Below are 15,949 nucleotides of genomic sequence, written 5' to 3' on the forward strand. Positions count from 1 at the left end.
GCTGGCGTCCAGTGGTGCGGGGCTCACTTTCCCGTAATGTTCTAGCTTATGAACCCTAGCTTCCAGGGCACCTACCAGCTCTCCTATCTGCAGCTAAGCATCCTTAGAGTCCAGCGCTTGTTTAAAAGAACTGCTCAAAGAATCATTCTTAACCGTGGCACCTGTCTCCTCTCTGCGCTGCCCTCACCAGGTGAGCTCAAATTGAGAGAAGTACAAATGCTTACTGAGCCCCTACTGTGTGTCAGACGGCGCGTTAATCATTCTCATCTTAATACAGGATGTCTCAGGTCCTTACAACAATTCTTATAGGTGAAGAAACAGAGTTTAGAAGCATACCAAGGGAACCGAGCTAATGATAGTTCCCCCCAAGAAAGCCACAACCTAGATAATCTTGTTCAGCGCGGTATTCCGACCGCCTAGCACAGAGTAGGCTCTCAAATGGCAAACCCGGGATTCGAACCGAGATAGTTGGGACGCGACAGCCACAGTTTTTACCACCTCCTCCCCCCTCCCCCCATATGCGACCGGTTATCTCCCAGGCTTTAACCTTTACTTTTGCATTTCGTAACAAAATCTTACTGTTGCGACAAGAAAGTGATTTTCTTTCTGTCTTTGGAAGACTCCAGACATGTTAGTCCTTTATCAGTTTATCGGGTTAAAAATCCAGGCAGTTCGAAGTCGCCCGCAGAGAAAAGCAACACTGGCTCCGGGCTCTGTGATGGGCAGGGGCCGGCCCCCCCCCCCACCGCCGGGGGCTACCCGCTGCTTAGCTGCGCACCCGCGCGCCGCCGGGGATCCGGAGCGCACGGAGCTGCGGGAGCCCGCGCGAAGACCTGCTGGGCGCCTCGACCACTGGGACGCACTGTGGCGCTCTCCAGATGGGTTATTACTCTGCAAGTTTTAAATGTCCTAAAAATGCCTCTTTTCTACATGTTCTAATTAGGTTGGAAGACTGAGGTGTTTAACATTCTTGAAATTCATTCACACGCTTACAAAGAGGGTTTGAATTGTTTCCCGCTCCCCCCACCCCTTCCTTCTACTGGAAGAAGGCGGGAAAAAGGCAGGAGGGCCTGAGTTCTTGAGGGACTCAGGACTGCACTTTAGGGCTGAGTCGTTCTTGTGTCCTGGATCCCACTTCCACAGACTGGGAGACAAAATTGCAGAATAGCCCTCTTCCTCCTGCTTATCAACAAGACTTTGTGAGAAATAATGAGGAATACGTGTATTAATCCCAGCCTCAAAGTTAAAAGAAATAAATATAAATCTCTTCACAAACATTAAAACCGTTAATAAATATGTTTAAAATGTACTTTACCTCTTTCATTCCCTGGGATTCTACAGGTGCTTATATTGTTTTGGTTTTTTTGGAACTACTTGGCACTCAGTGTCGGCAAACATCCCAGGGTTGAAAGTAGTGGGAGTTGGAAAGCTATGGAATAGCAATCAAAAAGAAAGGGAAACCCTCACCTCAGTGGAAAGTATGCACAGATTGTGACCATGCCAAGAGAGGCTGCCTCATTCTGTGGCCTGTATGCAACATGTGTATTATTGGGGATGGACAAGTGTTGGCTAATAATAAAAATTATTTGAAGTTGGAGAATGTTAATCACTCATGCTGGAATTTAACCAGAATACATGTGTTATTTCACTTGGTTCTGACTCAAAGGATGTTATCTCCTAGTCTGTAAACCTCTCCCTTCTTAATCAACAGGGAGATGTTATTTTTGCTTGGAGATCTCTAATAATAGTAGTAATAATAGCGGGAAAACTTGGCCAAAAGAAACGTATTTTGCATTGTATAGCTTTTTGTATCATTTGAATTTTTGCTTTTCTGCATATAGTATTTCACTTTAAAAGCAGTTTAAAATATGCTGTTTAACATGTATTAGGCAGGGTGCTACATAATTCATTTCAGTTAGCTCATTTGATCCTCACAACAATCAGATGGGACTGGCATCATAATGGCTTCCTTGAAGTTACATATTTAGTCCATGGAAAGGACAGAAATCACAATTTTCTTCTGAGTCATAGTTATTGTTTAACAAACTGGAAAACACTGAATTATTTTTAAAGATGCAATTTTTAAGCAACCAGAACATTGCCAGGCATTCTTAGCTATTAATTCACTCATCTATCCTTCCATCTAGCCATCCATCCATCCATCCATCCATCCATCCATCCAAAAACACCAAATTTCTGACTTGAAGACACTACTGTTATATTAAACGTGTTGCTACAAAGTGGAATTCATGAGGTTCAACTTAAATTACTGTCCAAGGTGTACTTATTAATTGATGAAAATACGGAGGATCGTGCCAAACATTCCATCTAGTAAGACTGTGACATTTTGAAAGTTTTGAAGTATTGGTTTTGGATTTTGTAATCAGAGAATAGTTATTGCATTTCTAATCTTACTATACTTGTATTGATTATACATATTGAGACACTTGAGAGTTCAATGCTATAGGAATGACTGGACAGGTAGCCTCTGTATACTCTTCAGTATCTTGATAATCAAGCCTGGAACAGTGTGCTGCCCATAGATGCCTTTGGTAAATATTTGTGAAATAAATGGATGAATAAATGGCAACTGAGATTAACTTTTTAAACTTTAGCAAGTGGCATTGAATCCTTGGATAAAGCTTACCTTATGAGCTATATATATCTCTGAGGTTGACCCTACCCTGTTAAATGCAGCATGAGTCCAAACCTTGGCTCTTCCTTTACTAGCTGCCACTTTGGACAAGTCACACAACAGCTCCAGGTCCTCTTTCCTCATCTGTAAAGTGGAGTTACCCCTCATAGAGTTGTAGTGAGGGGTAAATGAATTTATATGGTGAAGAGCTTAAAACCATGTCTAGCACCTCGTAACTCTATGTAAGTCTGTTATTAGTTTCTACTGGGTTCATGCTATTTTTCTGTTTTCTCACTCTATTTTCTTTTGTGTATCACTTTAATAATGGGAAAAAAGTTACATTTTTTAGATGTACAGGCATACCTCAGAGATATTGTGGGTTTGCTTCCAGACCACTGCAATAAAGGAAATATCACAATAAAGTGAGTCACATGGATTTTTTGGTTTTCCAGTAATGTCTATAAAACTTATGTTTACACTATTCTTCAGTCTATTAAGTGTGCAAGAGCATTCTGTCTTTAAAAAAAGTACATATTTTAATTTAAAAATACTTTATTTCTAAAAAATGCTAACCATCATCTGACAACTCAGGGTTGTCACAAACCTTCAATTTGTGAAAAAGCAAAGTCTGCAAAGCGCAATCAAATGAGCTATGCCTGTACTTTATGTCTGAGCACACTCCCAGCTGTCACCAGCTATCTCTAGCATTTAGATATTAGCTAGATTTTATGCCAAAGCAGGGATCATTTCACTTGCCCTGGATCAAAGTGCGTACACCTGACATCAGCAACCAGCCCGCAAGTGTGCGAGTGTGCACAGGGCTGGCACAGGACAGACACCCACAAGCCAACTTGAAATCCCTCACAGGTATTTCCAGGCTAGCTTTTTCCATGTCCTAGAGCATTTCTGATAACTCCTCTTCTCATCAGATCAGACACCTCTAGATGAGAAACCCAGACACTAATCAGAGGATTAACATGATGAGTCATTTATCCAGGTTCATAATAAGAATGCCTTGTTCACATTATAAGTGGAATCATTCAACTGTAATCTTTAGTCCTCTCCCCTCCTCCACTGTGGTGGCGATTATAGAAAAGTAAGAGCTTCTTTCTTCTTTCCCAGAGGCGATGGAAGCGCTAATCTTTCCCACTCTCAGCCATGGCTCTCAGCTGCACATTACAATCACCTGGGGAGCCTTAAGATCTACTGATGCTTGGGCCCTACTGAATCAGAATCTCTGGTTGACGGACCCAGACATTGTTTCTTGGTTTCGTTTTATTTGTTTATTTTTGTTGCCGTTTTGTTTTTAGCTCTCCAGGTGATCCTGATTTTCAGCTAGGGTCGAGAGCCACTGACATAGATGGTTTTGTTATTTCCTCAGCACAGCCCCAAACTTGGGCCTAGCTGGATCTTCTGCAGAAAAGGGTTAATCACATCATGATGTAAAATGGAACACCTCGGGAGAAAGTATAGAGAAGTACGTTCTAGTCTAACTGCATGTGAGTCTGTTTGGGCTGAAGGAAAGTATATGTATATGAAGTAAAAAATATGTAACAGAATTGTGGTACAGGGATGGCACAGTCAACAACAATGGTGGCCGTAACAGTAACTGATGGGTATCGGGCATTTCCCATGTGCGTGCACTGTGCTAAGCATTTTACATATATAATCTCTTTTACCCCCAAGAATCCTGTGAGGTTGATATTATCAACCCCATTTTATAGATTAAGAATCTGAGGTTCAGAAAGTAACTTGCTACACAACGGCACACACCTTCCAACTTGGGTTTTCCTCGCTCCAAAGACTATGCTGCCATTGATGGCAGGCCTCGTTGTAGGCCCAGCAGTAGAGGGTCCTGAAAACCACCAGATGGTAACTCTTGAGATAAGCAACTTCCCTTGTTCCTTATCATCCTTTTCCTGGGGACCAGGTCAAATTTTCAATTCTGGTGTGGCCTCTTGTGTGGGGGACTAAAGTACGGAAAAGCTGAGGGCTCTGGATTCATCTAGAATCCAGTGTAAGTCTAGAGCCACTTGTTCTTTGGGCTTTGCAGACCAGGCATGAGGTGGGGCACCCTTTAGACTAGATTTCAGGACCTGTCTGGTATCTTGGCAGAGGGAGCTTCAGTTCGGTAAATATTGATTGCTGCACATGCTGTGAGCCAAACACTGGTGCCAGGGGTGCAAAGATGAAGAGGCATGGGCTTACCAGGCAGGACGTGGTGGGAGCACAGAGGAAGCACCTGGCCCAACCTGGTGGCTCAGGGAAGACCCAGGCTGTGCCTGGAAGGCTGAATATGAATTAGGTGATCTATGAGTCAGGGTTTAGTACAGGAAGAAACCACTCTAGGTGTTTCAAACAGAGAAATATTTAATACTGAGAACCAAACAGAGGCTTACAAAATTGATGAGCTGGAGGGGCAGAAGTCAGGGGGGTACCCCTGGGCTATTGAGTTCACGGGCCTACCACAGTAGCTATGTTCCAGAAGTTGGGATGGTGCTGCAGCAAGGGCTCTTCACACCCATGAAACTGGTGACTAGACACTGAAACAGGACATTGAGTCCAACAGCATTAAATGCCTCTTAACATTATTGCTCAAACCTTGCTGGCCAACAGCAACAGCAACAGAATGATGCCTTCTCCTTGCATCTGCCTCCAAATCTTACACAAGTGCACCTGATTGACTGAACTTATTTCAGATCAAGACCCTAGCTGCAAGGGAGTCTGAAAAAAGTAGCTTGGCAGTTCGCCATCTCTTCAAGCAAATTACTAGAAGGATAGAATGGACGCTGGAGAGGCAATCACTAGTATCCACTATAGGTAAGGAAACTGAGAAGGACTTCCTAGACAGAGGAATCAGCACAAGTAACGGGCACAAGGCCATGAAAGAGCACGATTCAAGTGGTGAACAGCTGGGCATGGCTATGCTATCAGAAGCATCTGAATCAAGGTTTTTACCTGAAAGTGCACTCACGTCTAATCAACATATTTTTGATTAATTAGATTCGTATGTACACTGTACACATGACACTCTTTCCTGTTGATACAGCGCTTGATTTATTCAACTGACTACTAGCGCAGAGGAGAAAGGAAAGGAGCAAAAAGCATGAAAAAGAATAAATAAAATTGTTAGGTAATAGTCATCCACAAAGAAAACAGAACATTAACCTTCCCCAAGCCTAATGTTGCAAACACTGTTGATTATGTGCCGAGGAGTCATCTCCCCTTTTTCCTTCCTAACAAAACCCCCGTTATTTGTTTTGTTCTGTTTTGTTGGGGAATCCACCCTTTTCTGCATAGCCCTGTGCTTCAGGAGAGGCAGGAGCTTCAGGTCAAGCCCCAAGGAGTAACACGTGATTAGTCTAACTGCTCGTGTTTCTCCCCTTCTTCTTATCAGCGTTTAGGTTACCTACATGCATGGGACACAGTTCTAGCCAATAAGGCGTGGTGTGGGGGCCAGTGTGAGGTAAGTCTGTCAGGGGCTTACGGGAAAGATCTTACTCCAAAGGGGAAGTAGTCCTCTCCCCTGCTGGGTATTGTTTTGTCTGCCTGTGATGCCTACCACTGTGGGCACCATCTTGCAACCACAAAGGAGCTAAGTGGACCCAGTGAAGAAGGATGGCATTGAGGCTGCCTGAACTGTTGGCCTCCAGACTTGTTGTTATGTGATACGATACGCTGCTTATTTTTTAATACATTTGAGTCCCTCTTTTCTTTCACTTGCAACCAAGAACATTGTAACTACTACATGCAGTCTGTACACTTAGGATGAGATCTGCCCACTTAAACTTGGCTAATGAAGTCTCTGGAGGAGATTTAAGGAGAAAAATTTATTCCCTTTTGTTTCCACCAGAAAAATTGTTGTTTATCCTTCAAGAGCATTCAAGACCCACTCAAATGTCATTTCTGTCAAGCTGAGTGCTTTGTTATTGCCTGTACTCCCACAGCCCTCCCACTACTTCTCTATTACAGCACTTTACTCATATACTCTTTCAGCAAATATTTATTGAGTGCCTATTTTGGGCTTGGTAGTGTTTTAGGCACAGGGGTTACAGTAGGAAACTAAATGCATGGAGATTCCAATCTAGTAGAAGACAGACAATGAATGAAAAAATTTTAATGTGATGACTCTTATCAAAGGGAAAGAAAAAGAATTCTTGTAAAAGAGGGGGAAATAACTACCTTGAAATTTATTTTATTGTACTGTGATTCTCTGTTCATATGTCAGTTTTTTCCACTAGATTGTGTGTTCTTGTAACCTCACATCACCCACCACTTCCCTGGGGGATTGCATTTTCCAAAGATGGCTGCGAAAACCTCTCCCATCCCACAGGTTTTTCTGCAATGTGATCTTGCCATTCCCCATAGGGGAGGGATGTAGGAGGTCCTAAGTTTCCTCCTCTTGAATCTCAGGGGGCTTGTGACGGTTTTGACCCATGGACTGTGTTGGAAGTGATGCTCTAAAACTTCCATGGATAGGTCATAAAAGGCCGTGTAGTTTCTACCTGGGTCTCTTGGGACACTTGTTTTTTGGAAGTGCTTTTTCTTGGGACACTCCCTCTTGACACCTACATATAGATGCTCCACTTGACAGTCCCAGCTGAGTGAGCCTTCAAGTCATCCCAGGTTAGGTGAAGAAGCTTCCAGATGATTCCAGCCCCCAACCTCAAGTCATTCCTAGTTGTTCAAGTCTTCCCAACTGAGGCCCCAGATGTCATGAATCAGAGACAAGCCATCCCTGCTGTGCCCTCTCCAAATTCCTGATCCACCGTATCCATGCACATAATAAAATGCCTGTTGGTTCACACCAGTACTTTGGAGTGGTTTGTTACACAGCAGCAATGACTGGACCCCCCAGATCTGCCTTTCTGTGAAATTTTAATCCAGTCGACAACTTGTTTTCTTTTCACCTGACCCAGTTGGTGATCAGCTTACGCACTGAAGCTTGAGAACTTTCATCCATCTTACTTTCATCCCATTGAGTGTCGCTGTTGATGATATGCATGTGAAATGTCTAATCTTTTAAAACACAAATCTTCACCATTGATCTTAATATCCTGCTGCAGTGAGTTCCCCAGTTCAATTGTGTGTAGTGGGAAAAAAGTGCCTCCTTTTATCCATTTTAAACATGCTTCCTTTTCATCTCATCTTGTCCTCTTGCTCTTCCCCAGGTAAAGTGATTTCCATTTTGTGGGTACCTAGACACAGAGAACTGAGTTGAGACAATAATCTTTCTTTGGTTACCCAGAAGGCCTCGGGCGTGCTGCGACGGGGAGCAGTGGATTTTAGCTGGTGACTTAAAGGTGGTGGCACACGGTATTCTAATTAGTCACAAGTTTAGTTCCAAGCTTTCAAAAAATAGTCTAGATTCTGCAAGACACAGTAGGTGTCCTCTTGTGGTGCTGGGAAGTAGAGCACAGTAGAAAGGGAAGAGCATTGGCCAGTACATAGGCAATCCGGATTCAAGTCTCATCTTGTGAGCCAGCTGTGTGCCCTTGGGCATAACACTTAGCCTCTCTGGACCTCATTCTCCTCAACTGTAGAGTGAAGAGATTCAACCAGAGGGTTCTGGAGCACCCTTTTGCCTCTAACTTTGTATGAATTCTATGTATTTGCCAGTCATTTTGAAACATCTACTACATAAATCCACGGGAAGAAAAAGTTTGTATTCTAAACAGTTTGCCATTTTAGCTTCAAAGTGGAGTTGGAGAGAACCACCACTCCCCCCTAAAAAATTTTCTAGTTTTTAGAAAACTAATGTTATCATTTTCCAAAAACACAATCCAAATTAGGCTTCAATTACCAAAAATATATCCTGCTGTGACTGTTAAGTGACAGGTCTTGCAACCTGAGTCCTTTTAGTTTGGGGGTGCACCCCAGGGCTCCCATCAGCCTTGCTTTCATGAGCCTATCAATTCTCACGGTGCCATTGCTCGATGTTTGCATGGGGACAACTCCATTCTAAGTGATGAGAGTGAATGGATGGGGTGAACTGCTGCTGCATATGGCCACCTTGGGGAGGAGAAAGAATATTGTCCCAGTGAGCAGTGCAGTAGGAACTATTCAAGTGAATCTCTAGAAATCTGAAATCTCTTCCCAATTCTTTCTCTCCCTACAGAAGAAAAAAGGCAGTTACCACGTGGGACTTGGGGAAAGCATTCAGTCTCACTCAGCCTGGACTCATTTCACTAATTTTCTGGTCTGCTTAATATTTCTTCAACAGTTGTGATTCTTAGAACTTCGTGGGCTCTAACCCACTTCTTAAGCTCTGCATCCTGTTTTGTCTTACTGAATTTTCTCTTTCCAATCCCAGGTGGGTGGGGGAAATGCTTCTCATCTCTGATTTTAAAATTCATTACAGAATCTCCACTATTGAAGTGCTACCATGCATTGAGAGGACAGATTGCTTTCACTGTTGGCTTAACAAACTCTATCAACAGCAACAAGTAGCATGACGAGGTTCTACTCAACAGAAACTTACTTGTAAGGTTAAGAAAACCCCTGCGGTCCTTAGACAAAACTTCAGAACAGCAGTAAAAGTAATAAAAAATATATCTAGTGTTTAGAAGAGCTTTTTGAAACTATTCTAAAGAAGAACCCTCCCACCCACACTTTCCTTAATAAGATATCTCATATGTGATCACACATATCCACTTCCTTATCATCAGTATCATATGCGAGGATGTTTTGACGTTTTTGTTAAGGCTTTCAAGGAAGGCTTGAAAACAGCACAGCAGCATCTATAATGCATAATACTGTCAGTTGTATCAATGGGAAAACTGAAGATCATGTAGGATGAATCACTTGGTTATTATTTGCTTATTTAAGTTATTTGGGTAAAACAAGTCAGAAGTGTCGCTTGTTTCTTAGAGCGGTGCTACCCCTGCGAGGCTGCCTTCGTGTGCTCAGTGACTCCTTGATTGTAGCTAAAAGGGGGACCCAGGGTTCCACACACCACATTCTGTTCCCCCTTCTGTCATTCCTGCTCACACTCTAGCGGGGGGATGAGTTTGAAGGCTTGTTGTCTTCAAAACCCTTCTGTCTATGTGGGCTATGCTGCATCATTGCTTGTTGCCCAAAGGCGCTCTGCAAAGATAATTTACTGCCTAAGAAAGTGGTATATACAGAACTGGTCAAGCCATGGGTTGCACTTTTTACAAAATTAATAAACAATTTTTTAAAGCAGTTTTAGGTTTACAGAAAATTGAGCAGATAGGGCTTCCCTGGTGGTGCAGTGGTTAACAATCCTCCTGCCAATGCAGGGGACACGGGTTTGATCCCTGGTCTGGGAAGATCCCACATGCCACAGAGCAACTAAGCCCATGTGCCACAACTACTGAGCTTGCGCTCTAGAGCCCGTGAGCCACAACTACTGAGCCCGCGTGCCACAACTACTGAAGCCTGTGCGCCTAGAGCCTGTGCTCCACAACAAGAGAAGCCACCACAATGAGAAGCCTGTGCACCATAACAAAGAGTGGCCCCGCTCACCACAACTAGAGAAAGCCCGCGTGCAGCAACGAAGACCCAACACAGCCAAAACTAAAGAAATAAAGAAATAAAGTAAAATAAAATTAAAAAAAAGAAAATTGAGCAGATAGTACAGAGAGTTTCCATATATCCTCTCCTTTTCCCACTCACAGTTTCTCCTTAGTGCGGTTCTTAGTTCTCTCTTAGTTCTCTTGCCTTAGTGCAGTTACAATTTATTACAATTGATGAACCAATATTCATATACCATTACTAACTAAAGTCCATAGTTTGCATTAGGATTCGCTCTTTGTGTTGTACAGTTCCGTAGGTTTTGACAAATAATGTCATGTATCCATCAATACGGTATCCTACAGAATAGTTTCACTGCCTTCAATATCTCCTGTGTTTCACCTAATCATCACTTCCTCACCCCGCCTTGACCCTTGACCCCTGACTATCACATCTTTTTACTTTCTTTCCCAGAATGTCATATAGTTGGAGTCATTCAGTATGCAGCCTTTTCAGATTGGCTTCTTTTATTTAGCAATATGCACTTAAGGTTCCTTCGTGTCTTTTCATGGCTTGATAACTCATTTCTTTTTTTTTTTTAATATCCTCTTTTTTTTAGAAGAAGAAATTACAAATAACAAAACATTAGCAAAATGAGTAGAAAGTACAGCGACTTCTCATATACTCCCCCTGCCCTCACACATGCACAGCCTTCCCCATCATCAACATCCCACACCAGAGTGGTACATTTGTTACAATCAATGGACCTACATTGACACATCGTTATCACCAATGACCGTGGATTGTATTAGGGTCCGCTGTTGGTACTGTATTCTATGGGTTGTTTTTTTTTTGTAATTAATTTATTTATTTATTTATGGCTGTGTTGGGTCTTCGTTTCTGTGCGAGGGCTTTCTCTAGCTGTGGCAAGCGGGGGCCACTCTTCATCGCGGTGCGCGGGCCTCTCACTATCGCGGCCTCTCTTGTTGCGGAGCACAGGCTCCAGACGCGCAGGCTCAGTAATTGTGGCTCACGGGCCCAGTTGCTCCGCGGCATGTGGGATCTTCCCAAACCAGGGCTCAAACCCGTGTCCCCTGCATTAGCAGGCAGATTCTCAACCACTGCGCCACCAGGGAAGCCCTGGGTTTCTTTTTTGCTTCTTCTGTTTTTTTTTTTTTTTTTTTACAAAACAGCAGCAGGAAAGAAAAATGCAGGAGGCAGATGAGCCAGGCACTGGGGTTCAGATCAGAAGGGAGCAGGGAGACCAAGCTGTTACTGCAGGCTGGCCCCGGGACTCTGTCCCAGCATCCTGGGAGCACGGCAACAAGCCCTAGAAGGAGCAGAGAGTGGGTGAGGAGATGGCTGTCCCAGCTCGGTGGCGGCACCGCTCCTTGGGCGGCCACCCTGGCGGTCAGCCAGGTTGGGAGCACTTGAGGCTCCTGTGTTTGGAGGCCTGGTCTCCAAAGCACGGACCCACAGGGGCCAGGCAGAGGGAGGAGGTAGGAAGGGCCGGCACAGAAGGGCTGTGAGTTCTATCTGGGTCCCCCAGGACCACGGGGCCCAGGTGGGCAGGGGCAGTCAGGACGCTTCCCTGCCTGTCAGACAATCAGCTTCTTCAGGAAGGCCTCCAGCTGGTCCTCATCCTTGATGCCCACAAACTTGTCCACCACATCCCCATTCTTGATGGCCAGCACGGTGGGCACAGCTGATACCTCATACACTATGGCGAGGTCTGTGTGGTCATCAATATCCGCCTTGGCCATCACCACCTTTCCATGCTGCTTGGCCACCACCTTCTCTAACCTTGGCCCCAGGATCTTGCAGCGACCACATCACTGTGCATGGAAATCCACAACCACTGGTGTCTCACTGTTGACAACTCAGTCTTGAAAGTCTGGTCCATCCTGGATGTTAAAGGTCATTGTACAGACTCTGGTGGTGTATATTGACTGGGCTTGGCTGGGTGTTACTGTCAGGTTATTAGGATTGCGCTGTGGGGTCTGCAGGGCCCTGGAGGCAAGGGGCGCCCACTGACTCTGAGAGGGCTTCCTGCAGATTATGGAGGCCAGGAACCTCCCCAGGAGAAGTCGCTAAGCCATCTCCCTGCAGCGAGAGCAGAGGGGTGCACAGCGCGGCCCTCCCCACCGGTCAAGGGCACTTCTGTTCCCTATTCATTTCTTTACTCACTGCCTGCCATCCAGCTTGCACACATCCCCAGTCACCCAGTTGCCGCAGCCAATGGTATTTGTAGCTTTCCTGCCCCACGGACAACACTGGACAATTGCGAATGGAGCATCTACTGGCCAGGTACTGTGCTAGGTGCTCTGCTCCAGAAATGAGAAGCAGATGTGATCCCTACCCTCATGGGACTCACGTGATCAGTCATTCCTAATTAATACTCAGGTCCCTTGATTGCCACTGCTCCCTTTGGCAGGTTTACTTAAATGCCACTTAAATCTCCCTATTTTTGAAGACCTCTTCTTTCCTTCCCTTCCTTCCTTCTTGCTTTCCTTCTTCCCCTCCTTCCTTCCTTCTTTCCTTCCTTCCCTTATTATACATGTCTTCTCAAGGCAATCACTTCTATACCTACAGCTTCAATTACTTTGTGTATACTCTAATGACAACACAATTTTAAATGTTGTTTTCATTTACCAGTTTTTTTTTTTTTTTTTGGTTTATTCCTAGGTATTTTATTCTTTTTGTTGCAATGGTAAATGGGAGTGTTTCCATAATTTCTCTTTCAGATTTTTCATCATTAGTGTATAGGAATGCAAGAGATTTCTGGGCATTCATTTTGTATCCTGCAACGTTACCATATTCATTAATTAGCTCTAGCAGTTTTCTGGTGGCAGTTTTAGGATTCTCTATGTATAGCATCATGTCTTCCGCAAACAGTGACAGTTTTACTTCTTCTTTTCCAATTTGTATTCCTTTTATTTCTTTTTCTTCTCTGATTGCCGTGGCTAGGACTTCCAGAACTATGCTGAATAATAGTGGTGAGAGTGGACATCCTTGTCTCATTCCTGATCTTAGAGGAAATGCTTTCAGTTTTTCACCATTGAGAATCATGTTTGCTGTGGCTTTGTCATATATGGCCTTTATTATGTTGAGGTAGGTTCCCTCTACGCCCACTTTCTGGAGAGTTTTTTATCATAAATGGGTGTTGAATTTTGTCAAAATCTTTTTCTGCATCTATTGAGATGATCATATGGTTTTTATTCTTCAATTTGTTAATATGGTGTATCACATTGATTGATTTGCGTATATTGAAGAATCCTTGCATCCCTGGGATAAACCCCAGTTGATCATGGTGTATGATCCTTTTCATGTGTTGTTGGATTCTGTTTGCTAGTATTTTGTTGAGGATTTTTGCATCTGTATTCATCAGTGATATTGGTCTGTAATTTTCTTTTTTTGTAGTGTCTTTGTCTGGTTTTGGTATCAGGGTGATGGTGGCCTCATAGAACGAGTTTGGGAGTGTTCCTTCCTCTGCAATTTTTTGGAAGAGTTTGAGAAGGATGGGTATTAGCTCTTCTCTAAATGTTTGATAGAATTCACCTGTGAAGCCATCTGGTCCTGGACTTTTGTTTGTTGGAAGATTTTTAATCACCATTTCAATTTCATTACTTGTGATTGGTCTGTTCATATTTTCTGTTTCTTCCTGGTTCAGTCTTGGAAGGTTATACCTTCCTAAAAATGTGTCCATTTCTTCCAAGTTGTCCATTTTATTGGCATAAAGTTGCTTGTAGTAGTCTCTTAGGATGCTTTGTATTTCTGCGGCGTCTGTTGTAACTTCTCCTTTTTCATTTCTGATTTTATTGATTTGAGTCCTCTCCCTATTTTTCTTGATGAGTCTGGCTAATGGCTTATCAATTTTGTTTATCTTCTCAAAGAACCAGCTTTTAGTTTTATTGATCTTTGCTATTGTTTTCTTTGTTTCTATTTCATTTATTTCTGCTCTGATCTTTATGATTTCTTTCCTTCTGCTAACTTTGGGTTTTGTTTGTTCTTCTTTCCCTAGTTTCTTTAGGCGTAAGGTTAGATTGTTTACTTGAGATTTTTCTTGTTTCTTTAGGTAGGCTTGTATAGCTATAAACTTCCCTCTTAGAACTGCTTTCGCTGCATCCCATAGGCTTTGGGTCGTCGTGTTTTTACTGTCATTTGTCTCTAGGTATTTTTTAATTTCCTCTTTGATTTCTTCAGTGATCTCTTGGTTATTTAGTAACGTATTGTTTAGCCTCCATGTGTTTGTCTTTTTTACGTTTTTTTCCCTGTAATTCATTTCTAATCGCAGAGCGTTGTGGTCAGAAAAGATGCTTGATATGATTTCAATTTTTTTAAATTTACTGAGGCTTGATTTGTGACCCAAATTGTGATCTATCCTGGAGAATGTTCCGTGCGCACTTGAGAAGAACGTGTAATCTGCTGTTTTTGGATGGAATGTCCTATATATATCAATTAAATCTATCTGGTCTATTGTGTCATTTAAAGCTTCTGTTTCCTTATTTATTTTCATTTTGGATGATTTGTCCATTGGTGTCAGTGAGGTGTTAAAGTCCCCCACTATGATTGTGTTACTGTCAATTTCCTCTTTTATAGCTGTTAGCAGTTGCCTTATGTATTGAGGTGCTCCTGTGTTGGGTGCATATATATTTATAATTGTTATATCTTCTTCTTGGATTGATCCCTGGATCATTATGTAGTGTCCTTCCTTGTCTCTTGTAACATTCTTTATTTTAAAGTCTATTTTATCTGATATGAGTATTGCTACTCCAGCTTTCTTTTGATTTCCATTTGCATGGAATATCTTTTTCCATCCCCTCACTTTCAGTCTGTATGTGTCCCTAGGTCTGAAGTGGGTCTCTTGTAGACAGCATATATGTGGGTCTTGTTTTTTTTTTTCTCTTTTTTTTTTTTAAGAAATTCACGTTCTTTTATTTATTTATTTATTTATTTATTTATGACTGTGTTGAGTCTTCATTTCTGCGCGAGGGCTCTCTCTAGTTGCGGCAAGTGGGGACCACTTTTCATCGCGGTGCGCGGGCCTCTCACCATCACGACCTCTCTTGTTGCGGAGCACAGGCTCCAGACGCGCAGGCTCAGTAATTGTGGCTCACGGGCCCAGTTGCTCCGTGCCATGCGGGATCTTCCCAGACCAGGGCTCGAACCTGTGTCCCCTGCATTGGCAGGCAGACTCTCAACCACTGCGCCACCAGGGAAGCCCTGGGTCTTGTTTTTGTATCCATTCAGCGAGCCTGTGTCTTTTGGTTGGCACATTTAATCCATTTACATTTAAGGTAATTATCGCTATGTATGTTCCTATTACCATTTTCTTACTTGTTTTCGGTTTGTTTTTATAGGTCTTTTCCTTCTCTTGTGTTTCCCACTTAGAGAAGTTCCTTTAGCATTTGTTGTATAGCTGGTTTGGTAGTGCTGAATTCTCTTAGCTTTTGCTTGTCTGTAAAGCTTTTGATTTCTCCATCAAATCTGAATGAGATCTTTGCCAGGTAGAGTAATCTTGGTTGTAGGTTCTTCCCTTTCATCATTTTAAATATATCGTGCCACTCCCTTCTGGCTTGTAGAGTTTCTGCTGAGAAATCAGCTGCTAACCTTATGGGAATTCCCTTGTATGTTATTTGTTGTTTTTCCCTTGCTGCTTTCAATAATTTTTCTTTGTCTTTAATTTTTGCCAATTTGATTACTGTGTGTCTCAGCGTGTTTCTCCTTGGGTTTATCCTGTATGGGACTCTCTGTGCTTCCTGGACTTGGGTGGCTATTTCCTTTCCCATGTTAGGGAAGTTTTCAACTATAATCTCTTCGAATATTTTCTTGGGTCCT

The 15,949-nt window shown here is 43.0% G+C and overlaps 1 protein-coding gene, 1 long non-coding RNA gene and 1 pseudogene across 6 annotated transcripts in view; 1 reads left to right on the forward strand and 2 right to left on the reverse strand.

Moving 5' to 3' along the window:
* The window catches only part of LOC309621586 (uncharacterized protein), a 20,063-nt gene continuing 4,114 nt past the window's right edge, over window positions 1-15,949 (forward strand). The window contains exon 1 of the mRNA XM_082409009.1: window positions 1-190. Within this exon, the coding sequence (XP_082265135.1) occupies window positions 49-190 (142 nt within the window). The 5' untranslated portion in view covers window positions 1-48. The remainder of the gene's footprint in view (window positions 191-15,949) is intronic.
* The window catches only part of LOC309621592, a 24,491-nt gene continuing 16,023 nt past the window's right edge, over window positions 7,482-15,949 (reverse strand). Inside the window, exon 3 of one of the 4 annotated variants that reach the window (XR_014240112.1) lies at window positions 7,482-7,833. This is a non-coding gene — a long non-coding RNA (uncharacterized lncRNA). Of the gene's footprint in view, window positions 7,834-8,280; window positions 8,748-10,695; window positions 11,442-15,949 lie in introns of those variants that run through there. The other 3 variants (XR_014240113.1, XR_014240114.1, XR_014240115.1) reach the window with 3 other exon arrangements.
* Window positions 11,449-12,497, reverse strand: LOC309621583 (thioredoxin, mitochondrial pseudogene; annotated as a pseudogene). The gene is made up of 2 exons: window positions 12,486-12,497; window positions 11,449-12,201 (listed from the first exon to the last, which is right to left on the reverse strand). The product of its transcript is annotated as a thioredoxin, mitochondrial pseudogene (transcript).

The sequence above is a fragment of the Balaenoptera borealis genome (assembly GCF_965194805.1).
Source record: "Balaenoptera borealis genome assembly, contig: HAP1_SCAFFOLD_749, whole genome shotgun sequence".
In the NCBI taxonomy this organism is placed as follows: domain Eukaryota; kingdom Metazoa; phylum Chordata; class Mammalia; order Artiodactyla; family Balaenopteridae; genus Balaenoptera; species Balaenoptera borealis.